At 34.2% G+C, this 23,419-nt stretch overlaps 1 protein-coding gene across 2 annotated transcripts in view; it reads right to left on the bottom strand.

Annotated features, from left to right (window-relative positions):
- Positions 1-23,419, bottom strand: part of LOC129950951 (uncharacterized) — a 314,404-nt gene that overhangs the window by 135,180 nt on the left and 155,805 nt on the right. For both annotated transcript variants that reach the window (XM_056062918.1, XM_056062919.1), the window contains exon 3: positions 16,643-16,784. In XM_056062918.1, the coding sequence (XP_055918893.1) occupies positions 16,643-16,784 (142 nt within the window). The remainder of the gene's footprint in view (positions 1-16,642; positions 16,785-23,419) is intronic.

The following is a 23,419-nucleotide window of genomic DNA, read 5'->3' as shown; positions in this document are numbered from 1 at the left end:
AGGAACAACTTTACTCTTGATGGACGGCAAATCCAACACCTCTAGGTTCTTCTAAACTTATGCTAAAGAATGATAACATAAAGAAAGCAAACCATAAATGGTTTAATACCACTTGTCAGTCAACTACACTAATGTGCCAATGCTAAACGCTCTAAGCAACTCATTAGTAGATTGTATATCAGCTCTGTTATAGGAGAAAAAGAATGGCTTACATTTTGCTTTGGAGCTCCTGCAAATGATTTTCGCAACCTTCATGTTTGAAGAAGAAAGGGAGACTGTGTATCACTTTATATGCTCATGTCGTGCATCACCTCCCAGCGGTGAACATCGGGTTCCTAGTACCTCGATTGGAAATTGGGTTCTTACCCCTAAGGCACCTCTCCTTATCCAGACGGCAGTGAACGAATTCTCGAGATGGAATCAACGGTGGCGTCTACAGTTCCAGTAAGGTTGTAGTTAACACCTTATAGGGCTTCTTCGGCATATTCTGAGCGGTTTATCCTACTATTCGTCCTTGGAGTTATACTAAGGATCTGGCCCTCCAGGTTGGGGGTTGTGCCGTGGGGGTGACTTCCTGACCACGTAAGAAATACCTTAGTTGCGAAGCACCAACAAGTCTCGGATACGAAAGGACTTACTGTTGACAACCCAAACAAACGAAATAAGTACAACGAACTTCGGATCTCTACATGGAATGTTAGGTCCCTTAACAGACCGCGCGCAGCCGAACAATTAGCGGAAGCCCTAAACTGCTGCAAGGCAGATATTACCGCCATTCAAGAAGTGCGATGGATGGGCAAACGCAAACTAAAAGACTGCGATGTATACTACGGCGTCGGGGAACAAAGACAGCGTATATTTGGGTGTGGATTTATTGTTGGAACTAGACTCAGGCAAAAAGTCTTGAGTTTCAACAGTGTGATTCGCCATCATAAGCCTAATATGCGCGCATGCTCCAACAGAGGAGAACGATGAAGACTCCAAAGAAATATTCTTCGCGCTTTTGGACAAGACTTATGAGCAGTGCCCTGGCTATGCCATTCAAATTATCTTAGGAAATTTTAACGCCAAGCTAGGAAGAGAAGACATCTTTGGTGGCACAATCGGGAGATACAGCCTTCACGACCACCTCCGACAACGGATTCAAGCTGATCGATTTAGCTGAGGGGCGAGACGTTATGGTAGCTAGTACGCAGTTCAAGCATATTAATATCAACAAGGGGAAATGCAAATCTCCTGATCAATCAACCGTCAACCAGATTGACCACATTGCGATCGACGCACGACACTTCTCCAGTATACAGGATATCCGAACTTTCCGAGGGGCAAACATTCACTCGGACCACTACCTCGTTGTATCCAAGGTACGGCTACGGATATCCCGGTCCAAACCAAAACAAGGAAGTACTGTGAGAAGTTTCGACGTTAGACGGCTACAAACGCATGAGACTGCCATGTCCTTTTCTGATCGAGTCTCTAATAACCTCTTAAAGAGTCTTATGCTCCCTGCATTGAGCATTGAAAACAGCGAAATCGGGAGAGCTAGCTAGGGACCGAACTGGCTGGAGACGCATGTTTTAAGAAATGTTACGGAAATAGGTAAAAATTGGTTTTCGACTAAAAATTTCGAGAACAAGTTTATATATTGAAATCAAACTTATTTTGCCATAAGTGAAATACCAAAAATATGTATTAATTTTAATAGTTTAAAAAAAAATCCAACTGACAACTTTTTTTTACAAAACGCGAAACCTACAAAAATCACAAAAAAATAAAAGGCTTATAAGAAATGGGGGTTCACTCAGGTGTCTTACGAAAATAGAAAGATATTGATTTCAAACTTTTGTTATCTCACAAAAAATGTCGTTACTAATATTTAGTAAAACTTTTAGAAACGTAACAGGACGAGCCTGAATGGTAAGCTCATTTTTAATATCAAAATAAAACTTCTTATTGGAAAACTCGAGCTCTATTTAAATTAGCTATATTCAAAAAAAATCAAAATGGGGTGGTGCAACAACCCGTTGTGAACCAGGGCCTAGTGACTTACAACTCTCAACCATTCCTGTATGCGAGTACTGTTGTCAGGAATGGAAGGGACCTATAATTTAATGCCGAATCCGAACGACTAGTTTGAGAAAGCACTTTTTCATGACCAGAATTACTCTTGAAGGATTTGTCAATTCCTCGCAAGAGTATACCCGCGAATTTTTTTTTTAAATTAAGGTGGCACAGGCAGGGATTGAACCCAAGACCCCTTGCATGACAGTCCAACACACTAACCAAATTAGCTATATTTCTGTGATAAAATTAACATCAATCATTATTGAATCCCTTAAAATGTCATTTTTCATGCACTTAACTTAAAAAACTTAAAGAAGTGTTGAACTGAAAATAAGTTCCTTCTACTTTCTACCTATAATAATGTTCAATCGAAAGGATCTTGCACAAAATAAGAAACATGAATTCTTTTGGTGGAAAAGGCTATTAAGAAACAATTATGTATCTTTCATTTCACTCATTAATTACACGAGGAGCTGTAAAAGATATTTTCTCGTTCATTGTTCACTCATCCTTAGCCTTACAATAACCGTCACCGTCTTGAGTTGTAAACTCTTTTCTCTGATGGCATAGAGATCTTCCATTTGATTGATGAACAATGATGACCCATACCTTTCCCTTCCACTGTTTATATATCTCGAGTTGCATCAGGACGTTCTAAAGTGTGATATATTTATGTATCTAGATTCACACAGACAATAATTATGCCACCAAGAAAAGGAAAATAATGAAGAACATTTCTTTCAAGAAGTTTTACTCGTCTACTTTTTTTATATTTTTTGTCTTTTGAAAAGATTACTCCAGAAGATTGATGAAGAAGAAATATAAAGCAAAAATAAAACTTTCAAGAACTTTAAATGAAGTAAGAGCATAATAATACCATAAAATATAATAAAAGTGCACGCGCTCGATGTGGACCGTGACTCTACAGAAATAAGAACAAAATAACTTCTTTTTCTTTTTTGAAAACGGAAGATGGCATGATTGTGTAATTTTCTCCTTAATTTTCCGCCGAGTGGCGCAGCTTTACGGTAAGTCCAATTAGTTTTTTACCACATTATAGGAAAACCTATTCAAGTCCAAAAACAAAACCTCTCATCAAGATGGAATTGCATCAGCCTAGTATAAATACGGAAACGTTCTGACATAGTGTAGAGCGCTTGCCATAGAAAAACGTGTAAAAATCCAGGTCGTGCATTAGACCATTTCAACTTATTTCATGCCGGTAACTGGCATTAAGGAAGGGGGGAGTAAAAGAAAGAAAGAGTGGGTGTAAGTGATGACGGTGTTATATACTTGTATGAACATTTTATTACATGCAATAAATTAACCAAAGTATTAAGCTTTAAGGGTTATATAATGGTTTTAAGTAAACAAGTAAAATTTACAAGTCACTTTATACCAATTGTGTGCCAGGAAATGAAATTGTGACATTTTATAAAAAGTAGGATCGCTGTCATAATATCGCTTATAATTTTATACCAACTGCTTGTATCAAACAACATCATACCAAAATTTCGTTATGACGGGTTAACGATGTTGCGGTTTCAAAAGTATAGGGCTGGAATTTGACATCTGTCAAGCTAATTTGTTAAACCAATTTTAATTTGAAAGTTGTTAAAACAAGAAAACTACAAAAACGGCTACACAGCAGTTGACAATTACTATTGAAACCGTAGAATGGATAACCTTGTATAATGGTTGTAAATAGATAATTTCAATATTTTGGTTATTTCGTCTAAAATATAATTTTACCAGTTATTTGTATTAAAGTAGAAAATAGATATAAAATACTAAAAGCATTGATGTTGTGTCATTCATAAACAATGTTATACCAACTGGTTGCATTGATACGGAATTATACCAATTGTTTGTTATAATATACAATTACAAAGTCAACAGGTATATAATAATAATACACATACTGGTTAGATGCCATTCGTTTTAATGTAGCATTTTTTTTTTTAAGTTATACCAATTATAAAAATGTTTGATACATAATTGTCATTCGTTCAAAAATATTACATTACTTTAATTTTATATATTTTTTGTTCTCATAAAATAATGAATTATGCAAACAATTGCTATAAAAAAACTGGATAATCGTGCAGTTTTATATTATCTCTGACATTTTATACCAATTGTGTTTTTAAAATAAGATCAAAATTTGTTCAGAAACTTCAAAACACCTTTTCGAAATGTGTGGCTTAGCTTTATTTTTTATACCAATTAAGTTCACGTCAATAATTTACTGAATTCAACACATTTTTTACCTAAAAACCATTAAAGAATAAACACACACATTATTTAATATTGGTATAAACTGGTTAATAATATAAAATCCATGTTTCAGAGCAATAAGGTACAACCAAGTCGTGCCTATTTTCATTCAAGTGAGAAAACGTAAATATTTTTTGTATTTTTTTTTTCATTGTAGAAAACTTTCATCGACATATCCAAATCCATTGCTGATCCACTTTATTCTTTTCATTATAAATTTGATTCAAATTATGAATTCACAGTAATTTTGGAGTTAATGTATTCTATTGAAAACGGAAGGGCAACGCATCCATAAGATGCATCATCGCTAACACTGTTGGGTTGGGTTGTGGTTGAATAATAGATAGAAAATCATTAGAGGTTGAAAGCTTCTTAATTTACCGACAATGAAAGTTCTTCTTTTTTTTTTCTTCTATAAAACTCAAAGTTAATGCAGCTGGATTTACATCACATTAATTTTTAAAAAATAACTTAATTAGACATTTATGTTGTATTTTACGAATGGTTAACTAATAGTTTTGGTGTTGATTGGGGTTACGCTTATTTATTGAATTTCTAACTTAGTAGGTATCAAGCAATTGGTTGAGACTCTCTACATATATATGAAAAGGGGCAGGTATCTAAACGGTTAAATTGGTTTATTAATTATGACATTTGACATTTTTTATAATCTTCAATAATTATTGGAATTACAAGATATTAAGCAATTAAGGTAGTTTGGAGGTTTATTATTATTTTTCCTTTGTTAGGGAAAATAGGTGAATTTATTTATGCATTTTAAATGTCAAAATTAAAATACTCATTTGTCAATTTTAAATTGTAATAATTTTGGTTTTCGGAAATTTATGTACAGCTTTTGTTTTTAAGTTTTTTAAGGCTTACGTGCATTTACTAACATAGCATTGCTAATGAGCCAAAATTTGTCTATTATTTCAAGACGGTCGGCGTCTAGAATGTTAAAACAACTGTTACAATACTGTAACATGAAACTTGTCCCTGAGATGCGACTATGCAGTTTTCAACAAAAAAATAATTTTCTAAACAAAGTTAGTGTTTATAGCCATGGGAAATGTCGTTGTAGACTTCGGTGTCATTTAAGCCTATAAGCATTAATAGTAACAGAATGTAGTTAATACAGGAGACGAACACCTTTAAAAAAACTTAGTAACTTTTGGTACGTCATCGTCATCGTAAAGAATTTAGTCTGCTAAAAATAATGAAAAAGCTGAAAAAAACTAGCTTGTGTTTGCAAATAGACTTTAGTCTTAAAGCTTTAAAAGTTATGTTTATAGAAGAAATCAAGTACTATTATCAGAATTCATTAAAATCATTCACATTTTCATCGACTAATCATATCTTTAGCGGCGAGGACTATTTTTACCTAGAAGTCTACTTTAAAGCGAGGTTGCCAAATTTGGGACTTAAACAATCCTAGATTTATTCTTAAAAAGCCTCTTCATCCTCATGGATCGCTTTTTATAACAAAAACTCTTACTCTTGTAGAAATTATCCGTTAAAGAAGTTTAGGTGGCACAGGTTCGGATTGAACATAAGACTTCTAGCATGACAGTCCAATGCACTAACCATCATACCACGAGTACTACAGAATTCTCATATCAATCAGTTTTTTCTCAATTTTTGAAGCCTCTATACGTGACAATATTTTAAAGATTAATTAAAGTTTCAATCTCGGTCTTGATGGAATAACATCTTGTATGTTGACAAAAACGTTTGACTTGTTTTCTTTTCATTGTTTTTTCTTTTCAATGAGTCTTTGCAATGTTCTAAGTTCTCAGATCTTTGGAAACTTGTATACCTCACGCTAGTCCTTAGAAAAAAGGTTGTAAAAATATACGAATTATCGTTTTATAGCAAATTTGTCTACTATATTCCAAAATTGCTTCAATTTTCCACTTTTTGTTTGAATGCATACGAAAAAAGCACATTCAAAGCCGATTGCACTTCTTTACGAACTTAAGCAAGGCAATAAAAAATGCTTCTTAAAAAATGAAGTAAAAGTGGAATTGACGAAAGTTTTATTTTGCGAATTTCGTCAAAAATAGATGTTATAGCATCATTTTCAGGAATAACCCCTCGTGTCAATTTATAGTAAATTCTGGTGTTCCTCAAGGGAGTCAACTTGGTCCGTTGCTTTTTATATTATTTTTTAGTGATATTTTGTTTTATATCACTAATCTATATAGATGATGTTTAAATATTTCCAGTTTTTAACTCAATAGAAGACTGCAAAGAACTAAAAGAAGATCTTAAAAAATTATAGGAACGGTACAGTGAAAAAAGTTTAATTTTAAATATTGATAACGTAATAAAATCGATACTAATCATCTCTTAATCGATTTTAAAGAAGGGTACGACAGCATCCATACGGAACAGCTCTACAGAGCAAAGTGTAGTTTTGGCATCTCTGTCAAACTTATCCGTTTGTGCAGAATGAAGATGGAGAATGCACGCTGCTCTATCAAGGTAAGAAAAGATCTCACCGATGCGTTTGATGTTAAAAAAGGTTTCAGTCAAGGTGATGCACTGTCACGCAACTTCTTCAATATCGTTGTGGAAAGAATTGAACAAAACTGAACCGTCATTACTAGAGGCACAATATTCCAAGGGTCCATCCAATTACTCGGATACGCAGATGATATAGTATTGCTACGGTCGTTAGACAAAGTATATGCTGTCATCATAAAAAGGACATTGAACAACGACGTCTTGGACAAAACATCACCATGAACAGCGACATCTATAACTTCGAGGCAGTTAAAGACTTTATCTACCTAGCCACCGCTATAAACTCAGACAACGACACCAGCGAAACTCAGACAACGACACCAGCGCTGAAATCAATCGAAGAATAACTCTTCCAAATCGCTTCTTCTTTGGACTTAAAAGGCAATTGAGAAGTAAAGTCCTCTCTTGAGCATCTAAAATCACCATCCATAAGACACTCATCATCCCGGTTCTTATTTATGCCGCTGAGGCCTGGACCCTGGCAAAGAAGAATGCGTGCGTTTTAGGATGCTTCGAGAGAAAAATTCTTCGGGTGATTTTTGGTCCCGTATGCATAGAAAGACAATGGAGGAGAAGATATAACGAAGAGCTGACCTCGTTAGCACAATTAAAGTCCAATGGCTTAGATGGCTGGGTTATGTTGAGCGAATGGACATCAAAGCTCCAGCCCGGAAGGTCTTCGAATCCAATCCCGAGGGTCAGAACAGTAGAGGAAGACCGCGACTCAGGTGGCGCACTCAGGTGGGTGACTAGGGGCTAGGGACTGAGCTAGCTGGAGACGCATGTTGTTTGAGGCCCAGGTCCACACCAGACTGTAGCGCCACCTTATGTAAGTAAGTAAGTAAGTTAACTCTTTCTGCCCTTATAAGTTGATTACTCTGAATTTCCAAACACAATTTTAGTGATTATGGAGAAACAAATACTTTTTAAAGTCATTTGCCCAAAATGTTAAACAACCTATTGTTAAGGGCATAACATTCTACTAATTACCAGTTTTCTAAATAATTAGCTATTTACCAAAGAATCCAACTGAAGACTTCTAAAAAGTGACAGTTCGTAAAAATAAACAAAGCAAACAAATTAAACGGACCTATTAATTGGAATTCTCAACTTTAGACTGCTCTTAAGCCTATGATGTGTTATTCGGCGTAAGGAGCTAGGTTTTCAGCCAAAAACCAAACCTCTTTTCCTTGACAAACCTATACTTAGAGTAAAATTTTTCATTATCTAATTTTATGCATGAATTTGCTAAGCACCTAAAACATCGCACTATTCTGCACAAAGAGTCGTAAAATATTTCAAAAATCTTTGTTTTCCGAAAACATTTTCTTAATTTAAAAACTAAAACACGAATAATTCAAACTTTCAAGTAAAACCATAGATTTAGCAAATTACTCCAAGTTAAAATTGGATTTCCGTAATTTTAACTTTAACGAAATGTTAAGAGGTACGAAGATGTTAAAATCTTTCCAAAATTAGCTAAATCATCGTTTGAGCTTATTTAATTGCTAAAATTTTTTTTAACATTTTACTGAAATTTTAAGTTATTACGTTAAAATTATTTAAGTAAGGGACCATATTTTGTTATTTAACTTTAAAAATGTATGTACAAATTATAACCTACTGCAAAATTAAGATATGTACATGAGTATCTTAACTCTATATCAATCAGCTTCAAAGTATAAACCTTACACAGATATCAAATTTTCCCACGAAAAGTAAGCAACCTTCAAATTATTAATTTTGAAAATTATGCAAACATGTCTTAGTTATTCAATGAACTTTGACTGTCAATTCAATTTAAATGGTATAAATTAGTAGTATGTTTTCTTAAACACCAAATTAAAATTATTCGTCTATAAGTATCTCTTTTTAAAACCAACACAGCAAGAAAAAGAAACCTAAACTAATTGGATGTTTATTTGAAAAAAAAGAACACAACAAACATTTTATAATGCTTGCATATTAATCAATTTATGATTATTTCATCCATCATCAGCATCAAAAATCTGATTAATAGTCAACTTTACACAGGTACAAGTATTTTTCGTATAGCTTCTGTTGAGAAATATGAATAAAAACAAAGATTCTCGTTTTAACTCATTCGAATGTATAGATAGTTCCATTTCCATCTCTACATTGTATCGTGTTTTTATTTTACGGAACATGGAACTTCGTTAGTTTTAATTGAATGAAGCTTATATCATTCAAACTCTTATTCTCCTATAGTCAGAAATAGATAGTTTTGATCAAACGTCATTTGCCTTGGCAAAACTACAAAAAATCAAAACCTGTTGCCACTAACTAATTCGTTAGCAACTTGATTCGCAAAAGACAAAAAGTAGATAGATAGTTTTATTTTTTCGCAAACCAAACATCTAACATCTCAGCAGTTTGAATGAGATTTATAAACGAATTTCTGCGTCAACATACGGAAAGGAACCAGTTTGTATCTTGTATCTTTTTCCCTATGCCAAAAGATACTCCACTCTCTGCATAATCCTCTAACGTGTCAATAAAATTAGTGCCTCACTGCGACACAACATCTTCCTCACTTCTCAATATACGATAGTATCTGATGATAAATTATATTTCTTATATTTATTTTTATATTGGTTTCATTTATTTTTATCGAAAATTCATCTGAAGTGTGTCGTCTTCTGCATTGATGCATAAAAATTCAAGAAATCAATAAAAAACAACAATCATTAATTTGTTTCTTATCCATTGACATATTTTGGAGAGAACGAGACATGTCGAGTAAACAGGAAACTCAGTTTACTTCAGTTAAGTATTCCATTGAATAGTTTACGATCAGATTTATACCAGTAAATTCGATTTTTACGATCTTCATTCAAATGACGACATGGCAGCAGCAAATAGTACAACGACCAACCGGTAGAGGGAACACTATAGACCTGTGTCTATACTACATGAGAAGGCTCTAGCATCAGGGTTACGCAATCCATTGTTGATGTGTTTTGTTTGCACTTTATTACACTTTAAGTTGAGTCTAAGTGGTATCGATTGTTCACCGACAGCTACTGTCAACATAAATTCCCAACTTGGCCGATACTCTTGTGTCTTGCAATCTCACAAGGAGATGTCTTGAACGACCCGAACGAAGCGACGAACGCACGACGACGACGAAAACCAACCATATAAAATTATATATCTGAATATTTCCTCTCAACACTATTCCAATATTCGAATCCAATCCAAATCCGAAATCCGAAGAGAAGACTATTATTATATTTGCCAAGCATTATTATAACATGTTGTGTGTGCCGTAAGCCGTGTGCCTGATGGTGGTTATATGGGTCTTGAGTGCATTTCCAAGTTGGATGCACATTTTATGGCTTGACTAGACGACTACTGGCCTGGCCTGCATGGCCTGGCTAACTATGGGTGCAAAGAGATGCTGAGGCACTTAAAGACCGTTTAAGTTGTTTTTCCTGGACGAGAGAAGACAACGATGAACACCGTTTGAACTAGCTTCTCTAAAAAGATATGTACACCGGTCATTATCATCACAAGATAATTAGCTTGAGTGTTGCACATTAACGTTCTTCAGATTCGAATCTTATATAGGTAAGTAAGTATGTGTACAAGATGTGCATATCTTTGCAGTAGGAAAATGTTAGTAGGTATGCCACAAGCCACATCAATTGAGAGTTAAGCTTTTTAGCCAGGAAAAATGATTTTCAGGGTTGCCATCAGAGAATTTCAAAAGGAATCAAAACAGCTCGGACGTACTTAAAGTTGTTTATGTTTTCTTAATAACTTTTTAAAAACTACTTTTGTTAAAACACTATTTTTTTTTAAAACACTGCACGTTCTTTATAGAAGTTTATACCAGTTTATACCAATTAAAAGGTACATACATTTCTATTATACATTGCAGAGGTACATATATCACAAATTTTCCTAATTGGTGTGTGTATTCTTTGCTTAAAAGAGTAAGACTTTTTAAATCTAATCAGAGGATAAATAAATAGGATAAAGAATTTGGTCGAATAAGGCTTATTGGTATAAAATATTGAATAAGTGGTTTTTTAAACATACTTGCACAACATTCGATGCATTTAAATGTACGTTCTCTATTTAGACAAATGCAAATCTTCAGACTTGCTTATTAGTTAAGGGTCATTAATTTTTCTGTTTCGACCAGTTAAAGATATTTGATGAAATGTTTACTTCTTTATTGAGTTTGGCTTTTGGTGTGTCTAGATTTTTAGACGTCGTGATACCAATCGACGTTACCAAAAACTAAAAGAAAGCTACCAAAAAACTTCTTACGCAATCATGCCATAATTGATTGTTTTGTGTGGCATGTTTGTAACGCGTTAAATGACAGCTCAGTTTGACATTTTTTAAATGCAACCGATTGAATGACTACTCTTACATTTTTATTGGTATACAAAATTGGTTACCGGCCAAGTTTAAACAAAAAAATGGGTTTTAAAAGACCTTAAAATCACCAAATGGCAACCATCTTGCTTGATTCGAGGGTAAAAATATAAAACCGTTTTCTCGCCATAAAGTACCTTGGTATTTGACATTTTACGATATTGTTTATCCAATGGACAAGTTAGTGGATCTTGTGGGTATGTTAAACGTTTGCTTTCAACTGTCAAACTTTAAGTTTTGTTTCTACGATTAACTTTCATTAAAACCAGCTAACCGCCACTAATTTAACCATATACTTTAGACTAATTGATGTTTAGGTATATTCGTTGGCTTTTTATGACAGTTGCCTCTGATCATGGGATGATCATTAGAAGTCGATTGTTTGTTGCAGAGGGTAATGATTAATCTGCAATAACTGAAAACTTAATAACTTAAAGATATTTGTTATACAAAATCAGTGAAAAAATTTAAGATTTAAACTATTAAGGTTAACAGCCATTGATATAGATATGATGTTAATTTTGTTGTTTTATCGTTTGTAAATGACTTTGAAATTTTGCTGTAAATTGAATTAATTAATTTTACCATTAATCTTTTCTTCTCGATGTAATGTATTGCTTTTTGTTTTTGATTTCACTTTGACTTGGGAAATTTTGAGAAGAATCAATTTTTGGTAATATTGATGTCAAGTTGTTGAAAAATTTTAATATTTATTGATGCATCAAATTTTTCATACGAAGGCTTGATTCCAAATGATTGTAAATATGTAAAGAATTAAACGTGAAATAATAAAAATATTGAAGTTATAGAAAAATCCGATTTAGAAGTTCCGTAAGGGAAAGCTCTTAAATTAGTTGTCGTTTTAATGAAAAGTTTTTTAAATTTTTGATGAAGTAAACTTTGTAATAAAATGCGAAAAATAAAAATAAAAGTGAGTTTAAACATTTTGGAAATTCGGTCTTGAATTCCGTGCGCCAAACTTAAAGGGTACTTTTATCAGCATAAGTAAAAAAGCAGAATTAGGAGAGTTAAGTGGAGTAAAGAGAATCCCAACAAAAAAAAAAACACTTTTTGGCGTGGTTTACACACGGAATCATCGGTCCATTTCCAAATTCGGTGTGCATATTTTACTAAATGGCATGTCATTATGAATTGAAGTAGAATTGGTCCCTTAAAAAAGGCGCAACATGTCATATACTCGAAATTATTCTAGAGCATCAAAAGTTATTAATGGAATTCTTGAGCTTATAAGCCACAAATTTTGTCAGTACATTTTTTTTCTGACACCATCTTTTCTTGAAAAACCCTCTTACTTGGGAATAAAGTGTTCCTCAGGGTAGTCATAAAGGACCACTTTTTTATCTTAGCTTATAATTATGTAAGATTTTCTAATAAGAGATATAATTTTGTACAACTTTCTATTTGGCGATATGTAACTTTCGAAGATATTGTTTGTTCGACGATATTATTTAAAAAACGAAACGACTAACGCTTAAACAATAATTTAAGCAATTTTAGAATTACAGTGTTCGCTGGTTTTTTTAAGAAAGGTTTCCTATCTTGTTATTTCTTGAAGAGGTGATAAAAATTGGTTACTGGGATCTTGTGACTTGTTTCCTTGGAGCTTCGTTAAATATTTGTTCTACATCAATACTTTTCAATCGATTCAAGATGTTAAAAATAGGATTCTTGGAGGTATGGGGTTTTTGTCTTGAAAAATTGAATAAAATGGATATGGTATTAAAACTAATGCCATTGATTTTGTTATATATTCCCCTTTACAGTAAAATAAACATCCATTGTTTTTATTTTTTAAATATTTTCATTTTTTAAAAATCCTAATTTAACATGTATATTGGGTTAAGAGAAGAGGACCTAAATGGCTACCCTTAGGAACACTTGATTTTAAAAATAAATGGAAACCAGTTAAACATTATTTGTTTTAATTTCAACCCCAGAAAATATGAGACAATATCCAAACAAATATATTATATATTTTTGAATATAATCAAAAAAAATGTTGAAGAAGATGTCGGATAACGAAAACGGTAAATATTTACGACATGAAGCTTCTCAAATGCCAAAGTAATATCAAGAAAATATGTAAACTCAAAAAAAAAAAATCTTTAAATGGGTAATGATAAGTTGGATGTCATAGGAACATCGAAATTGAGAGAACATTAAATTAAGATTGGACTGGCACCAATTGTTTTCGACCCTTGTTTCTATACTAGCCAATTTAACAAAATATGTGTTCTTATTTCGGTTATATTTTTATTTTCTCAAGTAATCGAGTCATGGTTAATAATATTAAAGCTGAAATATCCAAATTTAAAACATGAGATAAAGTTGAAACCAATTGCTGTTTCGGAGTTAAAATCAAAACGCAAACCAGACGTATTATTATAAGAGGTTTATGGAAGATTGCAAGCCTGTAGCGACTCTCGTGGCTAGTCTAAGTAACAATCCAGTAATGTTCCTTATCGAGAGCTAACTGGAGCATCAAGTGCTTGTAGCTAACTTGATAATCGCTATGATCAAAAGCCAATTTAACAATCGCTAAATTCAAAAGCTAAACGGGTTAAAAGGATATCTCATCATAATCTTCAATACTACAAAGATGATGAAGACACTTTGGCATTTTTTGTCGAAACCGATTGTGGAAATTGCATAATCGATCGCCGGTCCTATACATGATCAGCTTTTGTCATAAGCCGATCAGCCGTTTCCTGGAAATCCCGAAAGCAAAGAAAGTTAACATTGTCTTTGACAAAGGTCGAATAAATGACGCTCAGTGTTGCAAGTAGAGCAGCTGCTATCCTTCTAAAGACCCTGAAGGAATAAGGTATACAAAACCTTTGCAACATACAAACTTTTAATGACCCTTGACATGATGGTTAACGCGTTGGACTGTCATGACAAAGGTATTGGATTCGATCCATGCCTAAGCCATGTAAAGTTTTTTTTCACGGACAATTCCTTGCGAGGAATTGGATAATTCTCAAAGAGTGATTCTTGTCATAAAATCTTTTCAAATCAGCCGTTTCGGCTTAAAACCGTGTCTGCTTTCAAATAATTATATAACGGCGATGACGAACCGAATTTCGCTGTTGGGAGATAGAATCACTCAACCTAGGCGATGCAGATCAACAATTCTACCAACCCGACCTTGACGAAGTGAGCTACCGGAGCTGACGGCATCGCTGCTGAACTATTCAAAGCAGCAGGCGATGACTTGGTAAGGAGCATGCACCAACTCTTCTGCAAAATATTGTCGGAAGAAAGCATTAACGATGAGTGGATACATACAAATTAAATTGCGCCAACTACAGAGGCATCAGTCTCCTTAACATTGCATATAAGATCCTTTCCGCCCTATTAGGTGAACCCCTAAAGCCATTCGTCAACAACCTGATAGGTCCTTGTCAGTGTGTCTTCAGACCAGGAAAGTCCACTATCGACCAAATATTCACACTACGGTAGATATTGGAAAGAACCCAGGAGCTTCAAAGCGATACCCACCATCTCTTTATCGATTTTTAAGCCGCGTATGACAGCATCCATAGGGAAGAGCTCTACAGAGCAATGTCTAGTCTTGGCATCCCTGTCAAACATATCCGTTTGTGCAGAATTACTATTTAGAATGCACGCTGATCAGAAAAGATATCACCGATGCATTTGATGTCAAAAAAGGTTTTAGACAAGGCACTGTCATGCGACTTCTTCAATATCGTTTTGGAAAGAATTGAGCAAAACTCAACCATCAACACTAGAGGCACAATCTTCCAAAGGTCCATCCAATTACTCGTGATGTCAGTGGAGCGTTTCCGAGCATTGCCACGGAAGCGAAGAAGATGGGTTTAGTGGTCAATGAAGACCAAGTATATGGTTACATCAAAAAAAGACATTGAACAACGACGTCTTGGACAAAACGTAACATGGATAGCTATAACTTCGAGTTAGTTAAGCACTTTGTCTACCTAGGCACCGATATAAACACGAACAACAACACTGACACCGGTGCTGAAATCAAACGAAGAAACTCTTTCAAATCGCTGTTTCTTTTGACTTATATCGCAATTGAGAAGTAAAGTCTTCTCTCGAGCATCTAAAATGACAATCCATAAGACACTCATCATTCCGGTTCTCATTTATGGCGCTGAGGCCTGGACCCTGTCAAAGAAAGATGAAAGCGTCTTAGGATGCTTCGAGAGAAAAATTCTTCGGTTGATTTATGGTCCCGTACGCATAGATGGATAATGGAGGAGAAGATATAACGACGAACTGTACGGACTGTGCAGCTACACTGGCCTATTTAACAGAATTAAAGTCCAATGGCTTTGATGGCTAGGTCATGTAGAGTGAATAGACATCAACGCTCCAGCAAGAAAGGTCTTCGAATCCAATCAGGAGGGACGGCGACTCAGTTGGCACACGCAGGTGGTTGAAGACCTTAACCAACTTGGCATGCGAAGCTCGAGACAGTTAGCTAGGGACCGAGCTGGCTTGTGACGAATGTTGGTTGAGGTCCAGGTCCGCCCAGACTGTAGCGCCAAATTAAGTAAGTAAGTAAATATAATTATTATTTCTCCTATTGTTTTATGAACTGTTTTTAATTCTTTCAAAAAACGTAACTTTAACACATTGAATTTATTGCAAAATATGATGACACACTTTTCATGTGGTTTAACCTCTAAACCTCATAAACCTTTTAGCAGTTTTTCGTATTAAAAAGGACATTGACCAAAACGGAAAACCTTTTTTAAGTGGAGATAAAAATTAAGTATTTTTCAACATTCATATATTAAGTAAAGTTTTTTTATAAGCTCGTATAAGGTTTGAAAAAATTTTGTAAAAATGCTAAGGTATTATTTTCAAACATAAGAATATAAGTTCATAATATTTGAACCTGGTCACTAAAAACTAAATTAAGACCATCAACAAAGTGAAAAATAAATATGATGACATAACTAATTTAACTTATTGTTCTTTTTGGCAACAATATACCCAAAGTATAATATCTTATGTTCGTGTAAACTACTTAGGGTGACTCAATCAACCTTAATTTATTGCGAGGTGAAATTTCTTTAGTTCTATAAAAAAAAAGAGCCACATCCACTATAAAATTACAAAGCTTATACAATTTCCCAAAATAAAAAATTCAAGCGTAGGTACATTGTTTTGTTATTTTGTTAATGTGGTTAATCCCTGACTTATATCCTATCCAAACACTCTAAAGTTACACTAAAGTTAAGTATCCCATTACCAACAAAATAAAATAAAAAAAAAAAAATAAGAACAAACAAAACAAAATAAAACAATTCACACAACAAAAAGATAAAAGTTAAATCCTTCTCACACTTACCTTATCCTTCGTGACAGTTTCACATGACGAAGGCTGGACAAGTGACACTTTGCCATCGGAAATTCGAATGTAACTTTGTGGCGGAGCCACATCCTGAAGTTCTTCTTTGTCTTCCTCCAATGTCCTCATATCATGAATTGGTCTGCAAAACAAAAACAAAAATTAGATAAGTATTAAAATAAAAGTTTAATTTACTGATGAAAGTCATCCTCATCATGAATTTAATTTAGGTCAGTGTTTCATGCCAATCTTATTATAAATCCCAAAAGACCATCAAAACGACGAAGACCAAAGCGAGGCGACGCGCGACGTAACGAGGTAAGAAATAAAAATAAAAATTAAGACAAAACGATTTTATATTCATATTGCGATCTTCAAGCTTTCAAAGTGACGGTTTTAATTTTTTAATGACACGCTCAGCTCATTCCGCGCAAAATGCACAACGTAGCTCCTAACCCCTCCGCCGCAGAATAAAACGTCAAGTTGAATGAAAAATTATGAAAAAAAAACCTTGCAACTTGGCCATGTGAACTGAATGGAGAATGACTGAAACTCAGGCTGACGACTGGCTTGAAGTTAGAGAGGGGCACAGTTGGTGCGATGGATGCGAAGATGAAGAAGTTGCCCCCGCAGGCGGCAGAGACAGAGAGTCATTCATGCAGGCAGGCTGTCTGCCATGCCTCGGCATCAGTGGCATCACCACAGCCAGCGCAGTACCAGTACCAGACCAGGACCAGTATTAGTACCAGTACCACAATCATGGCAGGCTAGAGTCATAGCCATAGCTACAGTGCGCGCGAGCAATCTAAAAAATAATAAATGAAAGTTAAGTAAAAATAAAATCTCAGAAAAAAGACACAAAAAAACGAAAACAAAGAATTATTCACATCTTTCCGTGGATAAAGGTAGACAGACGTTAATTTAAAGTCATCCAGATGGTGGCATAAGGTAGATACGGCGCGCGTACGCCTACGTGCCTCTATGATAAACCTGAAACGGCTCACTGGACGATTTTTTAAATCACTTTAAAGAAAATGGTCCGGAGTTTGCGGAGTTTGAAAATAACTTTGTTGTTTTTTTTTTTACTTGGGGTGTTTTAGACAGTGCTGTCGTCACCATACAGAAAACAAAGTAGTGACTTGCAAAAGGGAAGTTAAGATTTAAAAAAAGCATTTTATTCTCGATTGAAATGAAAGCAATGAATGAAGTTTTTGTTTGAAATTGAACTAAAAATTTAAAAAAAAATTCTATTTTCAACAAAAACTTGACATTTGTAGCAAAACACTTAGTTGGTGTACATTGTTTTATTTATTAATTTCTTTTAAAATTTGTTTGCAGCAATTAAGATCAGTTTACCATTGAGTGATATCTAATCTTTAAGAAATCTTAACAATTTCAATTTGTGTTTTGAAAGTATGTGCGTTTAATTTTCAGCAATGACGTAGTTTTTACTTATCAAATGTCAAAATATGACTGCTTAGAATGTCACAGCTACTAAAAGGGCAGGGTACTCAAAATGACATCTTTTACTAAAAACTGCAATAGTTGTGGGTTGTTTGAACATTTTTAACATCATTTGAAATTCCCGCGTCACTTTAAGAAAAAAAGTCAAACATTATTGTTTCAAATTTCGACAATTTTACAGTTGGTACCTAAAATCTGGATATGATAGATAGATAGATAGATAGATAAGTTCTTTATTTTTTCAATTTTCTTATAAGAACAATATTTCATGATAAAAGATATACAAAGCATGGCTTTATAAGCCGTCTGCCGACGATATGTAGAATTGAAAATGTTCAGATTTCTTAAAAGTTGCTAGAATATAGGTCCATGCATTTTGGAGAGATGTCAAATCAGCAGACAGTTTAGAAATGTGAAATCAACTGACAGTTTAGACATCTGGTAAAATTTTCAAAAAAATCAAATAGTCGTTCCAAAATCGATTGACTGATTCTTAAATCAAAGATATCGACTTCAAACTTATTTTATCCTCCACGGAATATTATTTTCAATATTTGATAATAATTGTAGAGAGTGTTTTTGTATATACGAGTGTGTTCTAAGATCAAATAAAACGCTTATACGAGGTGTGTTTAAAAAGTACCCAGTTCGTTTTATTTCAAATAATATTTATTTATTTATTTATTTTCTATAAATCTGAGCGTTTTTTCGGATTGCTTCATGCAAACGTAGCATAACTTCAATGTTATTCTCCTTATTAAACGTAAGAAATTGTAGTACGATCTCTTGATGCACTATGCTATTATAATCGAAAAAAAAGTAAGCCAAAACTTCACATTTGATCGAACTTGACGTGCTTTTTTCGTTGGTGACGTAATATGCTTCCAGGTGGACGATTGTGCTTTGGTTTCCATATCATAAACGTACACCCATGTTTCATCACCAGTTGTGACCCCTTCAAGCAAACTTGGATCGTGGTTGACGTCATTTAACAGCTCCTGAGCGATGTTAATGCGCTTGTTTTTTTGGTCAAACATTTTTGCAAAAATCGACGAGCCCATAAAAACACGTCGAACCCTAGCATCTACCACAGACAAAGTAAACAGTGAATATAGCTGAAAATTGCAATATACTTTAGGGACATGTAAACCAACACAATACAAAACAAATTTCGACCTTCGGACTCTCCAGACTCCAGAACACACCTCGTACATAAATAAATGTTATGGCCAAAAAATGTTCATCATTATAAAAAGCTGTTTCTCATGGCGTAACTCGCGTACGGAGGAATAATGCTGGTAATATTAATAAAAACAAAATACATTTCTAATCAAAGTATGACATTATGTACTTTTTTAAATTAGGATTAATATCAACTTATACATTAACAAATAATGCTTTTATTTTAAATTTAGCTAATAAAAACAACTTTAAAAAATGGTCGTATGATTTCACGGACTTTTTGTTTAGAACTATTAAAGGGGATAGCCTAGGACTGTCATGCCAGAGTTCTTCCTGCCTGCTCCACTTAAAGTTTTTTCACGGGTACTGCCTCCTGTGAAGAATTGACAAATCCTCTAAAAGTAGTCATGAAAAGTGATCCGATTCGGCTTAAAACTGTGGGTTACTTCCATTTTTGACAACATAACTAGCACACAGAAATGTTTAAGAGCTGTAAGTCACTAGCTCCTAGTTCTCAAGGGACTTTTACGCCACCCAATTTATTTATTTATATAGAGGAACAATTCTGTCATACATACGTTTTAGAAAATCTAAAACCGTAAAAGCCCTTTTTTTACAATAAACACACACTCAAGGGGATATTACTACTCTTATTATGCAGAGGCACAGTGTGAGCTGAGCACTACCAAGAGGAGAGAGGGTTTAAAAGGAGATGTCGGTGCACATTGGTTTTGAATTCCTGAATATATCCTGACTAGGAAACACAGAGCGTGGTAAGGCTTTCCACATTCACGTAGTACGGCTAAAGAACGAATCTTTGTATTTGACAGTACGGCCGAAAAAAAAGTCTCAGACAAGAGACCATAGGGCGATGTTCAAGCGAAGCAAATAAACTTATGATGATATTATCATCTATCAATTTAAATGCTCTACGTTCAATACTATCCAAGAGGCTTAAGTAAGAGGCAGGAGCACCAGCCCAGAGATGGGAGTTGTACTCAAGCTTTGGACGTATGTAAGTCTTGTAGATAATAGCCAGATCAGAAGGGGTGAAATAATGCAAGTGCCATCCATGGATAATGGCAATAGTGGTATATCTCGCTTTAACGATACAAGACAGCATTGGGTTTTCGAAGCATTAAATTCCACGCGATTTTTAATCCCCATTTAGGTCGGAATTTAATGAGCTTATCATATTTTGTAGTTGCAGTTCCACATCCGAAGAAGAGGGATGTGAGTCTGAAAACGAATATGAAAAGCTAAGAGTACTATCGTCAGCGAAACAATGTATTGGATTAAATGTTGCAGACAGATGATCATTAATAAAAATGAGAAAGAGTGTTGGAGATAAAACAGAGCCCTGGGGCACACCAGCATTTATTTTATGGTTTTCAGACTTGAATCCATCCAATACTACTTGTATTAAATTATCCGAAAGGTAATTACTAATCCAATGAAGCAGGGATTCATGAAAACCGAAAGCACGCATTTTCAATAAGAGAGCCTGATGCCAAACCCTATCAAATGCTTTTGAAATATCAAGTGCAATAATCTTACTTTCTCCAAAACGATGTAAAGATTTGCTCCACTGTTCGGTGAGATGAACCATGAGATCATCAGTGGACCTATTGCTACGGAAGCCGTATTGCCTGTTATTAAGAAGCTTTCGATCTTCAAGATATTTCTTGAGCTGATAATTCATCAGCGTTTCCATGACCTTGGAAAGAAGGGACGCAAGTGCAATCGGTCGGTAGTTAGAGGGTGAGGAAGATTCACCTTTTTTGGGAATAGGCTGAACAAATGCCGTTTTCCATCCGCTCGGAACGAGACCTGCGAAGTAGGACGGATGAAAAAGCTTACGCAGTGGTTTTTTCAGCGTTGAAGAACACCTCTTCATAACAATAGCGGGGATTTCATCCGGACCAGCGGATTTATGTGTGTTTAGATCTCTTAGGACTCTTGCCAAAGTACGAGTGCGAAAAAAGATTAGTCCCATAGAATCACTCACTCGCTCAAGTACAGGCGGAGTCATGACACTCACTGGCAGCGTAGAATTGGCGGTGAACTGCCTAGCAAAAAGATTAGCTTTCTCTAAAGAGCTTACAAAAGGAGTGTCATTGACAACGAGCGCAGGAATCGAAGAAGAGGAAAAATTCCTCATGTTTTTTACAAATGTCCAAAAATGTTTACTGCCTTTGGGACAGTATTTTTTGCCGTAACTTTTGGTCATGTAAAAATTTGGTCCGTCGAATATGGGCGTTGCAGGCCTTCCTGGCTTGTTTGAACTTTTTTCGGCTTTTCTCAGTACGGTTGGCTTTATAACAACGGATACTAACCTCTTTGGCCCTAATAACCTCTTTACAGTATTAATTATTAACGCAGTCATTTAACCAAAAATAAACTTAATTGCTAAACAAATTTTGCACTATTTGCAAACATTGCTTATTAAAAAGAAGGTCTATTTTGTAATGAAATGCTAAACCAAATTAAGCATAAATCAAGTGACAGCTGTCAAAAAGACCAACTTCGAAAAAAAATTTGCCTGATTAAAAAAACAACACGTCTAAAAAAAGACAAGTTAGATTCAGTCTTTCGAGTTTTCTTATAGTTGAGATAAATTTATTCGTTATTTATAAAATTTCCCGAAATTACTCCGAGTTTTTAATTTCAGTGGTAAGTTGGAGATCATATATGATTTTCAAAATGCGAGGAATCTCGTTTACTTGAATTCGACTTAAGTTGTAATTGATTCTAAGAGTATTTTGACAGTGTTATGCTATCATACATCTTCATAATTTTTATTAGAAAAATAAGATATTTCTTAATTTTTTAAACCGTTTCTAAAACTCTTTATTTGAAAATTAGTAATTTCCAAAAATAGTACTTATAACAGCACTGGTCAATGTAACATGTAAGTAGGTGTCCTCACTATGAATATGAATTTTATATTCAAAACAACAACACAAAGCGTCACAGTCACAGATCGTCGTCGTCGTTGTCGTTGTCGTCACATAAAATACACACAGTTTCATATAAAATTCAACCTACAGTCAACAGGAAACTGGAATATTATGGAATGCATGAATGAAAATGAAAATTTTGATTTTAATTAAGAATTTTTCAGATGTTTTCTTTTTACAATTTTTGTGTTTTGTTTTTCTTTCGCGTATGTTTTCTTTGCAATTTTGTTTTCTTATACAATAATTTATTAAAACGTCTTTTGACGATGATGACGAAGGAATGAGGAAATCAAACAATCATAATTTTTATAAAGGGTCTTTTTTCAGGAATGGTGTAGAAATGTTGGCTTATATTTTTATAACGAGGATCAGGACGTCTGTTTTTGGATTGTGGATTTTTTAATTGGTATGTTTAACGCGTCTCTTTGCATTAACAGTGGGAGGATGTGATATTTTTCTAGAGGTCTGCGTCTGTCTGTCAGATTAAGGAGAAGATGATGTTGAATTAATAAAAATAAACCAAAACATTTTTATACAGACAAAATGAAGAAGAGATTGAATGCGAAAAGTTTGACAGACGTGAATAAGATTTCAATCATAAAAAGACATGACAATGAAAAGGGTGTGCGAATGTTAATTTTTGTTTTGAGAATTTTTAAGTTAAGTAGGTTATCAAGACTCTGCAAAAATTACAAAGAAGATTTTGTATAGGTTTTGAGATGTTTGCAATGCATATCATATGTGAAATATTTTAAATCAATGTAACGAAAGAAACACTTTCTGCAAAACACGTTTTCTTATAATTTGTATTTAGTTCATTTATTATATAAAAAAAACGCCTCATAGTTAAAGGTGATACCACCGCTAGCTTTGCAGAAGACCATTGTTTCACATAAATGTTCCAAGAACTTGTTGATAAGTTTGGGCTGTAGCTTAGGAATTGCTAGAAAGATGTTTGTGACCTTAAATCGGGTATTGGTTGTGGACATAACATGATTCTAATACGTTGCTCATACAATAACTGGTACAAGAAGTTCATATCGCAGCAAAAGCTGGAGAATGAAACAAAAGTCATATAAATCATGGCTTTAATTTCAGTAAAAAATAAGGCTTCGAAAAATTTCTCCCCAAGAAATAGCCCCCAAATTATTTTTGGAAATTTCATGAACAA

This window comes from Eupeodes corollae, chromosome 3, assembly GCF_945859685.1.
Source record: "Eupeodes corollae chromosome 3, idEupCoro1.1, whole genome shotgun sequence".
Taxonomy (NCBI): Eukaryota; Metazoa; Arthropoda; class Insecta; order Diptera; family Syrphidae; genus Eupeodes; species Eupeodes corollae.
Note: the sequence above shows the minus strand (reverse complement) of the source record. Positions and strands in the feature narration are given on the sequence as shown.